The 16,602-nt window shown below is 67.3% G+C and overlaps 1 protein-coding gene across 1 annotated transcript; it reads left to right on the top strand.

Moving 5' to 3' along the window:
* Positions 1 to 1,447: 1,447 nt before the first annotated feature.
* On the top strand, positions 1,448 to 15,479 carry CPT1B (carnitine palmitoyltransferase 1B). The gene is made up of 19 exons (XM_077179335.1): positions 1,448 to 1,546; positions 2,704 to 2,866; positions 2,937 to 3,076; positions 3,666 to 3,837; positions 4,993 to 5,094; positions 5,185 to 5,322; positions 5,911 to 5,988; positions 6,078 to 6,185; positions 6,907 to 6,991; positions 7,072 to 7,267; positions 8,698 to 8,883; positions 10,068 to 10,173; positions 11,087 to 11,211; positions 11,589 to 11,745; positions 12,123 to 12,257; positions 13,200 to 13,352; positions 14,453 to 14,566; positions 14,839 to 14,931; positions 15,249 to 15,479. The coding sequence occupies exons 2-19, from the start codon at positions 2,726 to 2,728 to the stop codon at positions 15,336 to 15,338; spliced, it is 2,319 nt and encodes a 772-aa protein (XP_077035450.1). The 5' UTR covers positions 1,448 to 1,546; positions 2,704 to 2,725; the 3' UTR covers positions 15,339 to 15,479.
* The last annotated feature ends 1,123 nt before the right edge of the window (positions 15,480 to 16,602 follow it).

Consider the following 16,602-nt stretch of genomic DNA (forward strand, 5'->3'; position numbering starts at 1 on the left):
CCCCTTCAAATTCCCCTTTCCCAAATCCCGCCCTAAATCCCACCCTAAATCCCGCCCTCTTCAAATTCCTCCCTTCCCAAATTCCCCCCTCTCAAATCCCCCCACCCCAAAATCCCGCCCCAAATCCCACCCCCTCAAATTTCCCCCTTCCCAAATCCCGCCCTAAATTCCACCCTAAATCCCGCCCTCTTCAAATTCCTCCATCCCAAATCCCGCCCTTAATCCAACCCCCTCAAATTCCCCCCGCCCCAAATCCCACCCCTCAAATTCCCCCTTCCCGATTCCCGCCTTCCCCAAATCCCACCCCCAAATTCCCGACCGCTCCTTCTGCCCCCTCCCCAAATCCGCCCCCCGGGACCCCCCAATCGCCGTGGGGCAGAGCGGGGGAGGGGCCGGGGGGACACAAGGGACACACGGGGGGGGGGTGACATGGGGGGGCTCTTTGGGGTGGGGGTCCCGGGTGCTGGAGACCCCTCCCCGTGTCCCCTCAGCGTGGGGCAGGGGACAGGCCGGTGACAGCCGGGACAGCGGACAGGGAGTGGACAGGGGACAGGGAGGTGACACTCGGGGTGACGGGCAGGTGACAACCGGGACAGGGGCCAGAGGTCGGGCAGGTGACAAACAGGTGGCAGGCAGGTGACAGCCAGTGCAGGGAGCAGGTGACAGGCAGGGCACGGGGCCGGTGACAGGCGGGGCACAGGGACAGGGACAGCAGCCACTGCCTCGGGCACGGACACCCGGAGCCCCCAGACCCCGTGGCAGAGCCGCTGTCCCTGTCCCGGGTCCGTGTCCCTGTCCCTGATGCGTGTCCCTGTCCCAGGATGGGAGTCCCTGTCCCGGGTGTGTCTCCCTGTCCCCGTGCGTGTCCCTGTCCTGGTCCGTGCGTCCCTGTCCCGTGTGTGTGTCCCAGGATGTGCCCCTGTCCCGGGTTCGTGTCCCTGTCCCTGATGCGGGTCACTGTCCCAGGACGGGAGTCCCTGTCCCCGTGCGTGTCCCTGTCCCATGTCCCTATCCCGTGTCCCTGTCCCAGGTGCGGGTCCCTGTCCCGGGATGTGTCCCTGTCCCGGGATGTGTCCCTGTCACGGGACGTGGGTCCCCCCGGGATGTCGCTGTCCCCGTGTCCCCCCGGGGTGACGCTCCGTGGCCCGGGCTGTCGATGACGCCCCATCCCGGGGATGCCCGCTCTGTCCCGGGATGTCCATTCCCGTCCCGGGACGGGGACCCCCGGGGATGTCGGGGTCCGTGTCCCGGGGATGTCGGGGTCCGTGTCCCGACATGTCGCTGTCCCCCGGCCGGGGATTCCTGTCATATTCCCGGGATGCCGCTGTCCCCCGGGACACCGCTCCGTGTCCCGGGATCCGGGTCCCCCCGCGCTGCCGCTGCCCGTCCCGGTGTGTCGGGGTCCCCCCGGGTGTCGCGGTCCCCCCGGGGGCGGGGCGGCTCCGGGCCCGCCCGGCCCCGCCGGTGTCCGGTTACCGGCTGCCGGCAGCCGCGGCCGCAGGAGCCGCCGTCCCGCGGAGCCGCGGCCCCCGCGCTGCCCACGCAGGTACCGGGCCCAGGGGAGGGGGCGCGACGGGACCCACGCGCGGGGGCGCCCCCGGTACCGGCATCCCCCGGTCCCTCCCGTGGCGTCGCGCCCGGTGCCGCCTCCCACGCGTGTCCGTGCGGAGCCACCCCCGCGCCCCCGGCGTGTCCGGGGTCCCCTCCGCGGGTGCCCTGGCGGTGTCACCGCCCGGGGTCCCGGAGCGGGGCCCGGCCCTACACGGTGGGGGGGACAGGCGGGGCCGTCCCAGGGCTGCGCATCCCGGCCCCGGAGCCGCGGTGACCTTGGGCGGGGCGGGGGGACACGGCGGGAGTGTCCCCGGTGCCACCCGCCGCAGGGGGGCGGGCAGGGCCGGGCCGGGCCGTGCCACGGTGCCCCGCGGGGTGACACAGGGCGGTGACACACAGCCGGGCAGCCGCAGTGCCGCGGAGCCCTGCAGCGCTGGGGATGTGGTTTAATGCCCAGGTGTGCCGTGCCGGGCCGGGCCGTGCCGTGGGGTGCCATGGGGTGCCATGGGGTGCCATGGGGCGCAGGGTGGTGACCGCACGAGGTGCAGAGGGCGCAGCAGCCCCGCTGTGATCGGGTCGTGGCTGTCACCCTCAGCCCAAGGCCACCGTGGGAAAGGTGCCCGTGTTGGGGACAGGGGGGTCACCCCCCGACGCCCCGGGGCTCGGCCCTGGCTGTGCCCGCACCGAGGGGTCCCAGAGCCGGGGGTGCTTTGTGGCAACCCCCGGAGCGGGGGGGTCTCCAGGGTCCCCCGTGGTGTCTCAGGGGCTTGGTGGCACCCCGAGCCCCCCGGCCGTGTCCGTGCCGCCCCTCCCGCGCTCCCGCAGGGGACGCGGGGCGGGGGACGGCGTGTGCCACGTGCGGGGGCGCGGGGGCCGGGCTGTCCTCCCCGATGTCCCCTCCGGGGCCGCGCTGGCGGCGGTGACAGCGCTGACCCTTCCCTCAGTGGGCGCCGGGCCAGCGCCACGTGACGCCGCCGTGACACCGCCGTGACGCGGCCCGGGGCTCCCGGGGGCCGCCGCCGGGCTGGCCCCGCCCCGGGGACACCGGCCGGGGCACCGCCGTCCCCTCCGTGCCCGCGGTGCCCCTTCCGCCCCCAGGTCCCGTGCCGGGGCTGGCCGTCCCCCCGCCCACCGGCCCGGTGTCCCCCGCAGGTGTCACCGGCGGGTCCCCAGGATGGCGGAAGCTCACCAGGCCGTGGCCTTCCAGTTCACGGTCACCCCCGAGGGCTTGGACTTCCACCTGAGCCGCGAGGCCGTGCGCCAGCTCTACCTGGCCGTCGTGCACTCATGGAAGAAGCGCTTGGTCCGCGCCAAGGTGGGCTCGGCCGCCCGCGTCCCCTCCCGTGGCGGCCGCCCGTGCCCCCGTGACCCCGCTGTGCCCACAGAACAGCTTCCTGACCGGCGTGTACCCCGCGTCGCCCTCCAGCTGGATGGTGGTGGTGATGGCCACCGCCGGCTCCTGCTACTGCCAGGTGGATCCGTCCCTGGGGCTCATCGCCCGCATCCAGCACTGGCTGCCCCGCAGGTGAGCGGGACACGGCCCGGGACACGGCACGGCCAGAGGGGGGACAGCCCGCAGGGACCCCCGGCAGTGTCCCAGGGACAGACCCCAGACCCTGCGTGGCCGTGGGGGCCCGGGCCAGCCCTGGGGGCTCCACCCTGCACATCCCCGCCCCATTGGCGATGTCCCTCAAGGGGTCCCACCCCACGGAGGGACCCCGACCCCCAGAGGGTGCAGGAGACCTGTGACGTCTCCATTTGGGGATGTCCCTCAAGGGGTCCCACCCAGGGCACAGCCTTGTCCCACAGAGGGACCCCCGAACCCCAGAGGGTTCAGGAGGCCTGTGGCGTCTCCATTTGGGGATGTCCCTCAAGGGACCCCACCCCATGGAGGGACCCTGACCCCCAGAGGGTGCAGGAGACCTGTGACGTCTCCATTTGGGGGATGTCCCCATGCAGGGACATCCCCGCGGGTCCCACTCCACAGGTACAGCCCCACCTGGGGACATTCCCTGGGAGTGCCACCAGGGGCACAGCCCCACCTGGGGACACCCTCCAGGGATGCCACCCGCGCTGTCCCCAGCGCTGAGGCCGTGTCCCCCGCGTGTCCCCAGCGAGGCGCTGACCCCCCAGGCGCAGACCGTGGTCAGCACCGTGGTGTTCTCCACGGGGGCCTGGCTGGCGGCCGTGCTGCTCTTCCGGAGGCTGCTCCGCCTGCTGCTCTCCTACCACGGCTGGATGTTTGAGCCCCACGGGCGCATGAGCCGCAGCACCCGCCTCTGGATTGTGAGCGGCACCCGCACCGGGAGATGCGGGACATGTGGGGGCTTTGGGAGGTGTGGGGGCTTTGGGAACTGTGGGAGCTGTTGGAGCTGTGGGAGCTTTGGGAACTGTGGGGGCTTTGGGAGATGTGGGGGCTTTGGGAACTGTGGGAGCTCTTGGAGCTCTGGGAGCTCTGGTGCTGTGGGAGCTTTGGAAGTTTTGGGTGCCGCGGATGCTTTGGGAGCTTTGGGGGCTGTGGGAGTTTTGGGAGATGTGGGAGCTGTGGGAGTTTTGGGAGCTTTGGGAGATGTGGGAGCTTTGGGAGTTTTGGGTGCCGTGGATGCTTTGGGAGCTTTGGGGGCTGTGGGAGTTTTGGGAGTTTTGGGAGATGTGGGAGTTTTGGGAGCTTTGGGAGATGTGGGAGCTTTGGGAGTTTTGGGTGCCGCGGATGCTTTGGGAGCTTTGGGGGCTGTGGGAGTTTTGGGTGCTGTGGGAGCCACAGATGCCATGGAGTTGTGGAAGCTGTTGGAGCTGTGGGAGCTCTGGGAGCTGTGGCTGGTTTGGGAGCTTTGGGTGCCATGGATCCCGTGGGAGCTGTTGGAGCTGTGGGAGCTGTTGGAGCTGTGGGAGATGTGGGAGCTTTGGGAGATGTGGGTGCTTTGGGAGCTGTGGATGCCTGGAGTTTTTTGGGAGCTGTGGGAGCTTTGGGTGCCATGGGAGCTGTGGAAACTCGGGGAGCTTTGGGAGCTGTGGGAGCCTTGGAAGGTGTGGGAGCCTTGGGTGCTTTGGGAATGGGGAGTTTTGGGTGCTGTGGCAGCCATAGATGCTATAGGAGCTCTGGGAACTTTGGGTGCCATGGGAGCTGTTGAAGCTCTGGGAGCCATGGGGGTTTTGGGAGCCGTGGGTTTTTCGGGAGCCATGGGTGCCTGGAGTTTTTTTTGGGCGCTGTGGGAGCCGTGGGAGCTGTGGCCGGTGTAGGAGCTTTGGCTGCCGTGGGTGCTGTGGGTGCCTGGAGTTTTTTGGGCGCTGTGGGAGCTGTGGCTGGTGTAGGAGCTTTGGGTGCCATGGGACCTGTGGGTGCTGTGGGTGCCTGGAATTTTTTGGGAGCTGTGAGAGCCGTGGATCCTCACCCCATCTCTCCTCCTCCTCCTCCTCCTCCTGCCGCTGCCGCTCCCGCAGGCGGTGATGAAGATCATGTCCATCCGCAAGCCCCTCCTCTACAGCTTCCAGAGCTCCCTTCCCAAGCTGCCGGTGCCGCCCGTGAAAGCCACCATCAGCCGGGTACGCCGCCCCCGTGGGGCTGGGGGCCCGAGGGGTGCCCGGCGGTGGCGGTGGCAGTGGCGGGGGGTCACCCGTGTCCCCTCCCCGCAGTACCTGGAGTCGGTGCGGCCGCTCCTGGACGATGACAAATTCCGGGAGATGGAGGCGCTGGCCAAGGAGTTCCAGGAGAAGACGGCGCCGCGGCTGCAGCGGTACCTGCGCCTCAAGTCCTGGTGGACAACCAACTATGTGAGTGTGGGGGCACCGGGGACACGGGGACCCCGCGGCCTTTGGGGTGGTCACCCCGGAACTGGTGTCCCCTCCCGGCAGCATGAGGAGGGATTTGGGATCTCCTGGGTGTCCTGGCTGGAGCGCTAGGGGCAGAGGATCCTGTCCCCCGTCACTGTCCCTTGTTTCTGTCCCTTTCTCCTGTCCCCATCCCTATCTCTGTCCCTTTCACCTCTCGCCATCCCTGTCCCTTCCCCCTGTCTCCTGTCCACTTTCCTGCCTCCTAACCCTTGTCCCTGTCCCCCATTCCTGTCCCTGTTCCCATCCCCGTTCTTGTCCCCTATCCCTTGTCCCCGGTCCTCATTCCTGTCCCCTCACCCTTATCCCTATCCCTGTCCCTCTCCCATCTCCTTGTCTCCTGTCCCCATTCCTTGTCTCCATTTCTGTCCCATACCCCATGTCCCCCTCCCTGTGGCCTTTCCCGGTTCCCTCTCTCCATCCCTATCCCTGTGCTCTCTTCCCCCTGCTGTCCCCTGTCCCTGTCCCCTGTCCCCTGTCCCTGTCCCCTGTCCCCTGTCCCTGTCCCTGTCCCTGTCCCCGTCCCCGCAGGTCAGTGACTGGTGGGAGGAGTACGTTTACCTGCGCGGCCGCAGCCCCCTCATGGTCAACAGCAACTACTACGCCATGGTAAGGGGTGAAGGGGGATGGGGCACCCCCAAACGCCCCCGGGGACCCCCGGCACCCCCCGCGACACGCATCGTGTCCCTTGTCCCCAGGATTTCCTGTACGTGACCCCCAGCCGCATCCAGGCTGCGCGGGCGGCCAACGTGGTGCACTCCATCCTGCTCTACCGGCGGCGGCTGGACCGGGGCGAGATCCCCCCGGTGAGGGGGGCCCGGGGGTCCCGGGGGTCTGGGGGGTCCCGGGGGGAGGGGGTGAACGTGGTCCTGCTGTACCGGCAGCAGCTGGAATGGGGGGAGACCCCCGGTGAGGGGGGTCCCAATGGAGCTGGGGGGTCCCAGGGGGGTCCCATGGGGCTGGGGGGGCCAAGGGGACTGGGAAGCCTGGGGGGAATCCCATGGGACTGGAGGGACTCGGAGGCTCTTTAGGGTTGAAGGGACTGGGGGGTCCCATGGGGCTGGGGGCTCCAGAGGGTCTCAGGGGGAGCTGAGGGGTCCCAGGGGATGGGGGTTTGGGGTGTCCCAGGGGGATGGGGATTTTGGGGGGTCCCAGGGGGTCGGGGGAGCTGAGGGGTCCCAGGGGGATGCGGCCTGGGACGCAGGAGCTGGGGGGTCTCAGGGTGATGGGGGTTTGGGGGGTCCCAGGGGGATGGGGATTTTGGGGGGGGTCCCAGGGGGATGGGGTTTTTGGGGGGGTCCCAGGGGGATAGGGTTTTTGGGGGGGGTCCCAAGGGGATGGGGGGATCCTGGGGGTCCCGTGGGGTGGAGGGAGCCGTGGGGACCCCATGGATTCGGGGCTCCCGGGAGAGCCCCGCGGGGCAGAAGCCGGGCGGTGCCACACGGGGCTGCCGGGGGGCGCGGAGCGGGGGTGGCAGCGGCAGGGATGGGGACACCGAGCCCCCCTGAGCCGTGTCCCCCCCCCCAGATGATGGCCCTGGGCGTGGTGCCCATGTGCTCGTACCAGTCGGAGCGGATGTTCAACACCACCCGCATCCCGGGAAAGGAGACGGGTACGGGCCCGGGGGGCGGCACCGCGCCGGGGGGGGGTCCCGGGGGTCCCCGCCGCCCTGACCCCCCCGTGCCCCCCCAGACACGCTGCTGCACCTGACCGACAGCAAACACCTGGCCGTGTACCACAAGGGCCGCTACTACAAGGTGTGGCTGTACTACGGGGGGCAGGTGCTGCCGCCCGCCGACCTGGAGATGCAATTCCAGAGGATCCTGGAGGATCCCTCGCCCCCGCAGCCCGGCGAGGAGCGGCTGGCGGCGCTCACGGCCGGGGAAAGGTGTGAGGCACTGGGAACGACGGGAATGGCGGGGGTGTTGGGCGTACTGGGATGTGCTGGGCACCTGGGAACTCCGGGAATAACGGGAATAATGGAAATAATGGGAATAATGGGGATACTGGGGATACTGGGCACCTGGGAGCTCTGGGAATAACGGGGATACTGGGGATGCTGGGCACCTGGGAACTCTGGGAATAATGGGAATAATGGAAATGGGAATAATGGAAATACTGGGGATGCTGGGTACCTGGGAGCTCTGGGAACACCGGGAATAATGGAAATAATAATGGGGATATTGGGGATGCTGGCCACCTGGAAACTCTGGGAATAATGGGTACAATGGGAATACTGGGGACACTGGGCACCTGGGAGCTCTGAGAATAATGGGAATACTGGGAATAATGGGAATAATGGGGACACTGGATACACTGGGCGTCTGGAAACACTGGGAATAATGGGTATAATGGGAATAATGGGAATACTGGGGATACTGGATACCTGGGAGCTCTGGGAACACCGGGAATAATGGAAATAATAATGGGGATACTGGGGAAACTGGAAGCTCTGGGAGCACTGGGAACTCCAGGAACACTGGGAATAATGGGGATACTGGGAATAATGGGCACCTGGAAATACCAGGAACTCTGGGAATATTGGGAATAATGGGGCTGTTGGGCATACTGGGAGCTCTGGGAACACTGAGATAATGGGGATACTGGAGACACTGGGCATCTGGGAACTCTGGGAATAATGGAAATAATGGGAATAATAATGGGGATACTGGAGACACTGAGCACCTGGAAGTACCAGGAACTCTGGGAATAATGGGAATGTTGGGCATACTGGGATGCTGGGCACCTGGGAACTCTGGGAACATCAGGAACACCAGGAATGATGGAGATAAAGGGGACATTGGGCACCTGGAAACTCTGGGAACTCCGGGAATAATGGGCATGCTGGGCATACTGGAAACACCGGGAACACTGGGAATAAGGGGAGCAATGGCCATACTGGGAATACTGGGGATGCTGGGCATAATGGGCTCCTGGGAACTCCGGGAAAAATGGGCACACTGGGGATACTGGGAACACCGGGAGTGTTGGGAACCCTGGGCCACCAGGGCGTCCTGTCCCCATCCCTGTCCCCATCCCTGTCCCCATCCCTGTCCCCGTCCTGTCCCCATCCCTGTCCCCATCCCTGTCCCCATCCCTGTCCCCATCCTGTCCCTGGTCTCGCACAGGGACACGGGACACTCCCCAGGGGTGGGGGGCTCGGAGGGGTCCTTGATGGCCCCGGTGCCACCCGGGGTGGGGTGCGGGGTGTGGGGTGTGGGGTGCCCGGCTCTGCCCGGTGCCCGGTGCGGGGTGCCCGGCTCTGCCCGGTGCGGGATGCTCGATGCGGGATGCCCCGCGCTGACCGGGGCTGCCCAGGGTGCCGTGGGCCGAGGCGCGGGCGCGGTTCTTCAGCCGCGGCCCCAACAAGGCGGCCCTGGACGCCATCGAGCGCGCCGCCTTCTTCCTGACGCTGGACGAGGACGAGCACGGCCAGGAGCCCGCCCGGCCCGGCTGCATGGACGCCTACGCCAAGTCCCTGCTGCACGGCCGCTGCTATGACCGGTGCGTGAGCCAGGACACCCCAAAACCCCAAAACCTGCCCCTGGTACCCACAGACACCCACAGACACCTCAAACACCCCAAACACCCACCCAGCCCAGTCCCTGCTGCACGGCCGCTGCTACGACCGGTGCGTGAGCCAGGACACCCCAAAACCTGCTCCGGGTACCCACAGACACCCACAGACACCTCAAACACCCCAAACACCCACCCAGCCCAGTCACTGCTGCACGGCCGCTGCTATGACTGGTGCACACCCCAAAGCACCCCCGGACCCCAAAACCTGCCCCTGGTACCCACAGACACCCCAAACACCCACCCAGCCCAGTCCCTGCTGCACATTCACTGCTGTGTGCAGTGCACACCCCAAAACACCCCCAGCCCCAAAACCTGCCCCTGGTACCCACAGGCACCCCAAACACCCCAAACATCTCAAACACCCACCCAGCCCAGTCCCTGCTGCACGGCCGCTGCTACGACCGGTGCATGACCCAAAACACCCCCTGGCCCCAAAACCTGCCCCTGGCACCCACAGATACCCCAGACACCCCAGGCACCCCAAATCCCCACCCAGCCCCGTCCCTGCTGCCCAGACACTGCTATGACCAGTGCACACCCCAAAACCACCCCCAGGACCCCAAAGCTGTGCCCCAAACACCCACAGACAGCCACAAATACCCCCAGACACCCCAAATCCCCTCCCAGCCCAGGCCCTGCTGCACAGGCTCTCCTCTGACCGTGAGCACCCCAAAGACACCCCCGGGACCCCCTCTCAGCCCTTTTGAACCCCCCCACATCATCCCCAGCCCCCCCAGACCCCATCACCCAAGTCCCCATTGCACTGCTGTGACCGATGGGCACCCCAAAACCCTGCTGGGACCCCAAACCCCAGCCCAGCACCCTCAGCACCCCCATCCTACAATCCCAGACTTATTCCCAGATCCTCCCAGCACCATCAGGCCCCCACACAGACCCTCAGCACCCCATCCCTGCTGCTCCCACCACCTGTGGGCACCCCAAAACCCTCCCTGGTCCCCCAAACACCCCCTCTGCCCCTTCAACCCCCCACCTTCCCCTGCCAACTCCCCAAATCCTCCTCTTGCCCTCACCCCCCCTGGTGCCCCCTGCCCCCCCCAAAGCCCCCAAACCCTCCCCAAACCCCCCCAAACGCCCCGTGCCGCCCCCAGCTGGTTCGACAAGTCCTTCACACTCGTGGTCTACAAGAACGGCAAGGTCGGGGCCAACGCCGAGCACTCCTGGGCCGACGCCCCCATCATGGGGCACCTCTGGGAGGTACCGGGGCACCAATGGGGCACCCCCGGGTGGGGACACCCCGAATGGGGCAGGGACACCCCCAATGGGGCACCCCCGGCACGGGCAACCATCCGGTGGGGCACCCCAGGGCTGGGAGTGCCCGGGCTGGGGACCCCCTGATGGGGACCCCACGGGGTGCCCCAAGGGCTGGGGACCCCTGCCAGGCACCCCCAGACTGGGGACCCTCAGGGGGGACCCCTGTAAGGCCCCCCAAGGCTGGGGACCCCGTTTAGGGGTGGGGAGGGGGAGAGGATGTGGGGGCTCTGCCCGGGGCCGTGCGGGGTAAGGGTCGGGATTCTGGGGGGCTGGGGGGCCCTGAGGGCTTGGAACTGGGGGGCTCAGGGAGTTGGGGTGATGGGAGCTTTGGGGGACAGGGGCGTTTGAGAGGCTTGCAGGTGGTCGGGGGGGATTGCGGGGTTGAGGAGCTTGGGGATTTGGGTTTTGGGGAGCTCAAGGATTGGGGGCCATGGAATTGGGGGATCAGGGGCCAGGGCCTTGGGGATTTGGGGTATGGGGGACCATGGAACTGAGGGCCAAGGGATGTGGGGATTTGGGTGTTGGAGGATCATGGGATTGGGAGGTCAGGGGGCTTGGGGATTTGGGGTTTGGGGAGCTCAAGGGTTGGGGGGCCATGGAATTGCGGGTCTGGGGGCACAGAATCGGGCGATCGGGGGTCTTGGGAATTCGGGGTTGGGGTGGTCATGGATTGGGGGGTTGAGGGTCCTGGGGGTTTGGGGTCCGGGCAGATCGTGGAATTGGGGCGCTGGGAGTTATGGAGTTGTGGGGCCGGGAGTTTTGGGGGCCGGGGGTTTTGGGGCCGGGGGTTTTGGGGGCTGGGGGTTTTGGGGCCAGGGGTCGTTGCCCCCTCCCCAACGCCTCCTGTCCCCCCCAGTTCATGCTGGCCACGGACACGTTCCAGCTGGGCTACACGGAGGGGGGGCACTGCAAGGGGGACCCCAGGTGGCAGCTGGCCCCCCCCCAGCGCCTGCAGTGGGACATCCCCCCCCAGGTGGGTGACAGGGCGGGGACAGGGCGGGGACAGCTACAGGTGAGGGTGAGGGCACAGGTGAATGCTGTGCCATGCCGTGCTGTGCCATGCCGTGTCCCCAGGCAGTGGCAGCCATCCAAGGGTCACTGGGGGTGGCTCGGGTACAGCAGGTGAGGGTGCCATGTGCAAGGGAGGGCACAGGTTCAGGTGTGGGCACAGGCTCAGGTGCCATGCCGTGCCATGCCGTGCCATGCCGTGCCATGTCCCCAGGCGGTGGCGGCCATCAAGGCGTCGCTGCGTGTGGCGTGGGCACAGGTTCAGGTGTGGGCACAGGTTCAGGTGTGGGCACAGGCTCAGGTGCCATGCCATGCCGTGCCATGCCATGCCATGTCCCCAGGCGGGTGGCGGCCATCGAGGCGTCGCTGCGCGTGGCGCGGGCGCTGGCCGAGGACGTGGATTTCTGCTGCTTCCCGTTCTCCACCTTCGGCAAGGGGCTCATCAAGCGCTGCCGCACCAGCCCCGACGCCTTCATCCAGATCGCCCTGCAGCTGGCACACTTCCGAGTGAGCGACGGGAACGGAGCTGCGGGAATGGGATCCGTGGGGTGGGATAACGGGGTGGGATGAGACAGGGATAGGGATAGAATGGCATAGGGATGGGATGGGATGGGATGGGATGGGATGGGATGGGATGGGATGGGATGGGATGGGATGGGATGGGATGGGATGGGATGGGATGGGATAAGGGTGGGATGGGATGGTGGGGGATAGGATGGGATGGGGTCCATGGGATAGGGTGGCGCAGGGCCAGGGAAGGATGGGATGTGTCCCGGGCGCAGGGCGGGGCCGTGGCCAGGACGGGGAGGGGTGTGACAGCAGCAGGCGGGCGCTGGGACGAGCCAGGCCCATGACGCCGTGTCCCCACGCCGCCATCCCCGCAGGACAAGGGCTCCTTCTGCCTGACCTACGAGGCCTCCATGACGCGGCTGTTCCGCGAGGGCCGCACCGAGACCGTGCGCTCCTGCACCTCCGAGGCCACGGCCTTCGTGCGCAGCATGGCCGACACCCGGCGCAGCGTGAGTGCCCCCGGGAGCGACACGGGGCTGGCCTGGGGATCCTCCACACCCTCCTGGGGGTCCCCATCACTCAGGGAGGTCCCCATCCTTCATACAAGTTCCCATCCCTCCCGGGGGTCCCCATCCCTCACAAATGGGGATGACAGAGATTCCTGTCCCTCATGGGGTGCCGGGTGCCTGTTTGGGGTGCAGTTTGGGGTGCAGTTTGGGGTGCAGTTCCCCAACCCCTCCCCAGCATGCAGAGGGGCAGCAGCAGCTGCTCAAGGTGCAGATTTGGGGTACAGGTTTGGGGTGCAGGTTTGGGGGTGTGTTGGGCTTCAGTTTGGAGTCCGGCCCCACCCCAGACCCCCCAGCGCTTGGAGGGGCAGTGTCTGTTCAAGGTGCAGATCTGGGGGCTGTGGCAGGGTTCCAGTTTGGGTTCAGTTTGGGGTGCAGGTTTGGGGTACAGGTTTGGGGTGTCGGTTCAGGGTGCAGTTTTGGGTGTAATTTGGGGTTCACCCCCAGCGCTCGGAGCGGCAGCAGCTGTTCCAGGTGCAGGTCTGGGGGCTGTGCCAGAGCTCTGGTTTGGGCTCAGTTTGTGGTGTCAGTTTGGGTGTAATTTGGGGTTCACCCGCAGCGCTCGGAGCAGCATCAGCTGTTCAAGGTGCTGGGGGCTGTGCCGAGGTGCAGGTTTGGGGTGCAGGTTTGGGTGCAGGTTTGGGGTGCAGGTTTGGGGTGCAGGTTTGGGGTTCTGGTTTGGGGTGCAGGTTTGGGGTGCAGGTTTGGGGTGCAGGTTCAGGGTGCAGGTTTGGGGTGCAGGTTTGGGTGTAATTTGGGGCTCACCTGCAGCGCTCGGAGCGGCAGCAGCTGTTCAAGGTGCAGATCCAGGGGCTGTGCCGGGGTTCTGGTTTGGGGTGCAGGTTTGGGGTGCAGTTTTGGGTGTAATTTGGGGCTCACCCGCAGCGCTCGGAGCGGCAGCAGCTGTTCAAGGCGGCGGCCGAGAGGCACCAGCAGCTCTATCGCCTCGCCATGACCGGCGCCGGCATCGACCGCCACCTCTTCTGCCTCTACCTGATGTCGCGGTACCTGGGCATGCAGAGCCCCTTCCTGGCCAAGGTCAGCGCGGGGGGACACGCACGGGGACAGGGGACACGGGATGGGGACATGAGGGGACACGGGATGGGGACACGGGATGGGGACACGGGATGGGGACACGGGACAGGGACACGGGATGGGGACACAGGACGGGGACATGAGGGGACACGGGACAGGGACACGGGATGGGGACACGGGATGGGGACACGGCAGGGCACAGGCGGAGCAGCACATGGGACACTGAGGGACATGGGACATGGGACAGGGACAGGGACAGGGGATGGGGACACAGGACAGGGACACGGGACGGGGACATGAGGGTACATGGGATGGGGACACGGGACAGGGACACGGGACAGGGACACGGGGGGAGCAGCGCACGGGACACTGAGGGACACGGGACATGAAAGGGACACGGGACAGGGACACGAGGGGGCAGTGTGGGAGCAGCACACGGGGGTGGCACTGAGGGACACGAGGGGGGGAGCATGGGGGGACACGAGGGGCACGGGGGTGACACAGGACACGGGTGGGAGCACAGGGGGAGCAGCACACGGCACTGAGGGACACGGGGGAACGTGAGGGGGACAGGCGGGGACATGGGAGAGCACACGTGGAGCCGCTGTGGGACACGGGCAAGGGGGGGGCACAGGGGGACGCAGAGTGGCACCGGGAGGGGCACGGGAGAGCACAGCGGGTACAAGGGGACACTGCCACGCACCCTGGTGTCATCACATGTGGAGTCCCACTCTGGGGCTGGGGTGCCATGGGGCTCACTGGGGCTCACTGGGGCGCAGTGGGGTGCAGTGGGGTGCAGTGGGGTGCCATGGGGTGCCATGGGGTTCCCTGGGGTGCCATGGGGTGCAGTGGGGTGAACTGGGGTGCCATGGGGTGCCATGGGGCGCACTGGGGTGCACTGGGGTGCAGTGGGGTGCAGTGGGGTGTAGTGGGGTGCAGCGGGGTGCAGTGGGGAGCCATGGGGTGCAGTGGGGTGCCCTGGGGTGCCATGGGGCGCAGTGGGGTGCAGTGGGGCTCCCTGGGGCTCCCTGGGGTGCCATGGGGCGCAGTGGGGTGCAGTGGGGTTCCCTGGGGTGCCAGGGGTGCAGCGAGTGTCCCCACAGGTGCTGTCAGAGCCCTGGCGCCTCTCCACCAGCCAGACCCCGCAGCAGCAGCTCAAGATGTTCGACCTCGAGAAATTCCCCAACCACGTCTCCAGCGGCGGCGGCTTCGGCCCCGTGAGCTCCGGGGGCCACCGGGGGCACCGGGAGGGCTCCGGGGGGCACTGGGGGCACCGGGAGGGCTCCGGGGGGCACTGGGGTGCGGGGGGGCTGTGGGCTCTGTCCTGCATTCCCCCCGTGGGTTTGGGCCAGGGGTGCCCCACACTGGGAGCCCCCAGCCCCACATGGGTGACCCGGGGGGCTTCAGCCCAAGCCCACAGCCCGGGTGGGTGCCCCAGGTGGGTCCCAGGTGGGTCCCAGGTGTCCCATGGCCCCTCTCCCCCCCGCAGGTGGCAGACGATGGTTATGGGGTGTCCTACATCATCGCCGGGGAGAACCTCATCACCTTCCACGTGTCCAGCAAGTTCTCCAGCCCCGAGACGGTGAGGGGGGCACGGGGGTGGGTGGGGGCTCTACCAGAATCCGTGGGGTCACCTGCGGGGTCACCTGTGGGTCTGGGGCAGCCCCTGACCCTGATCTAACCCTGCTGCATCCTGCCCCCCCCTCCCCTTCCTGTGGGACCCCCACCCCATCCATCCCAGGGCCATCCTCTGGGACCCTCCCCACATCCCGGTCACCCCCACCGGGGTGCGGCCCTTGCTGGGGATCCCCAGCTCCGGGGGTGCCCCAGGGTGGGCACGGGGGGGTTCGGGTCTCCCTCTGGGCGCTCGGGGCGGGCTCTGAGCGGTGCTGCCCGCAGGACTCGCAGCGTTTCGGCCGCAACATCCGCCAGGCCATGCTGGACATCGCGGCGCTCTTCGACAAACCCCCCCCCGCCGCCGGGAAGTGACCGCGGCGGCTCCCGGGGGGCTTGGGGGGGCCGGGGGGCGCCGCCCCGGACCCGCTCCCAATAAAGGCTCTTGGTGTGACCCCGCCGTGCCACGGGGGGGACCCCGGGGGCGTCCGTGGGGTGCAGCCAGGGCTGGATCCATGGATGGAATGTCGGGGTGCATCCGTGGGGTGCCAGGGCTGGATCCATGGAATGCTGGGGTGAATTCATGGGGTGCAGCCAGGGCTGGATCCATGGATGGAATGTCGGGGTGCATCCGTGGGGTGCCAGGGCTGGGATCCATGGATGGAATGTCGGGGTGCATCCATGGGGTGCCAGGGCTGGATCCATGGATGGAATGTCGGGGTGCATCCGTGGGGTGCCAGGGCTGGATCCATGGATGGAATGTCGGGGTGCATCCGTGGGGTGCCAGGGCTGGATCCATGGAATGCTGGGGTGCATCCATGGGGGGCAGCCAGGGCTGGATCCATGGATGGAATGTCAGGGTGCATCCACGGGGTGCCAGGGCTGGATCCATGGGGTGCAGCCAGGGCTGGATCCATGGAATGCTGGGGTGCATCCATGGGGTGCCAGGGCTGGATCCATGGGGTGCAGCCAGGGCTGGATCCACGGGATGCTGGGGTGCATCCATGGGGTGCCAGGGCTGGATCCATGGGGTGCAGCCAGGGCTGGATCCACGGGGTGTCCTCGGGGGCCAGGTGGGCACCAGCCAGGGCCGGTGAAGGCATCCAAAGGGCCATCCCTGGGGGGGTGACCCCGGTGGTCCATACCCAGCCCCACCCCACTGATCCATGCCCATCCCTGTACCCGTGCCCTTGCTGTCCTGGTGATCTGTGCCCGTCCCCATCCCAGTCATCCATGCCCATCCCACATATCTGTGGCCATTCCAGGGTCCATGCCCATCCCAGTGATCCGTGGCCATTCCCAGTTCCGTGCCCATCCCCATGCCCATGCCCATGCTTGTCTGGGTGATCTGTGCCCATTCCCATCCTGATGATCCATGCCCATCCCAGAGATCCATAGCCATTCCCAGGTCCGTGTCCATCCCCGTGATCCATGGCAATTCCCAGATCTGTGCCCGTCCTGGTGATCCATGCCCATGCCCATGTTTGGCCCGGTGATCTGTGCCTGTGCCCATCCCAATGATCCATGCCCATCCTGGAGATCCAGAGCCATCCCAGTGATCCGTGCCCATCCCTGTATCCGTACCCATCCCGGTGACCCATGCCCACCCCTGTCCCAGTGATCTTCTCCCATCCCCAGC

The sequence above is a fragment of the Agelaius phoeniceus genome, chromosome 5 (assembly GCF_051311805.1).
Source record: "Agelaius phoeniceus isolate bAgePho1 chromosome 5, bAgePho1.hap1, whole genome shotgun sequence".
NCBI classification, from domain to species: Eukaryota; Metazoa; Chordata; class Aves; order Passeriformes; family Icteridae; genus Agelaius; species Agelaius phoeniceus.

Coding starts and splice junctions, on each gene's coding strand:
- CPT1B (XM_077179335.1), top strand. CDS start 2,726: ATGGCGGAAGCTCACCAGGCCGTGGCCTTCCAGTTCACGGTCACCCCC. Junction 3,838..4,992: donor GCAGCACCCGCCTCTGGATT/GTGAGCGGCACC, acceptor CCGCTCCCGCAG/GCGGTGATGAAGATCATGTC. Junction 5,989..6,077: donor ACAGCAACTACTACGCCATG/GTAAGGGGTGAA, acceptor CCTTGTCCCCAG/GATTTCCTGTACGTGACCCC.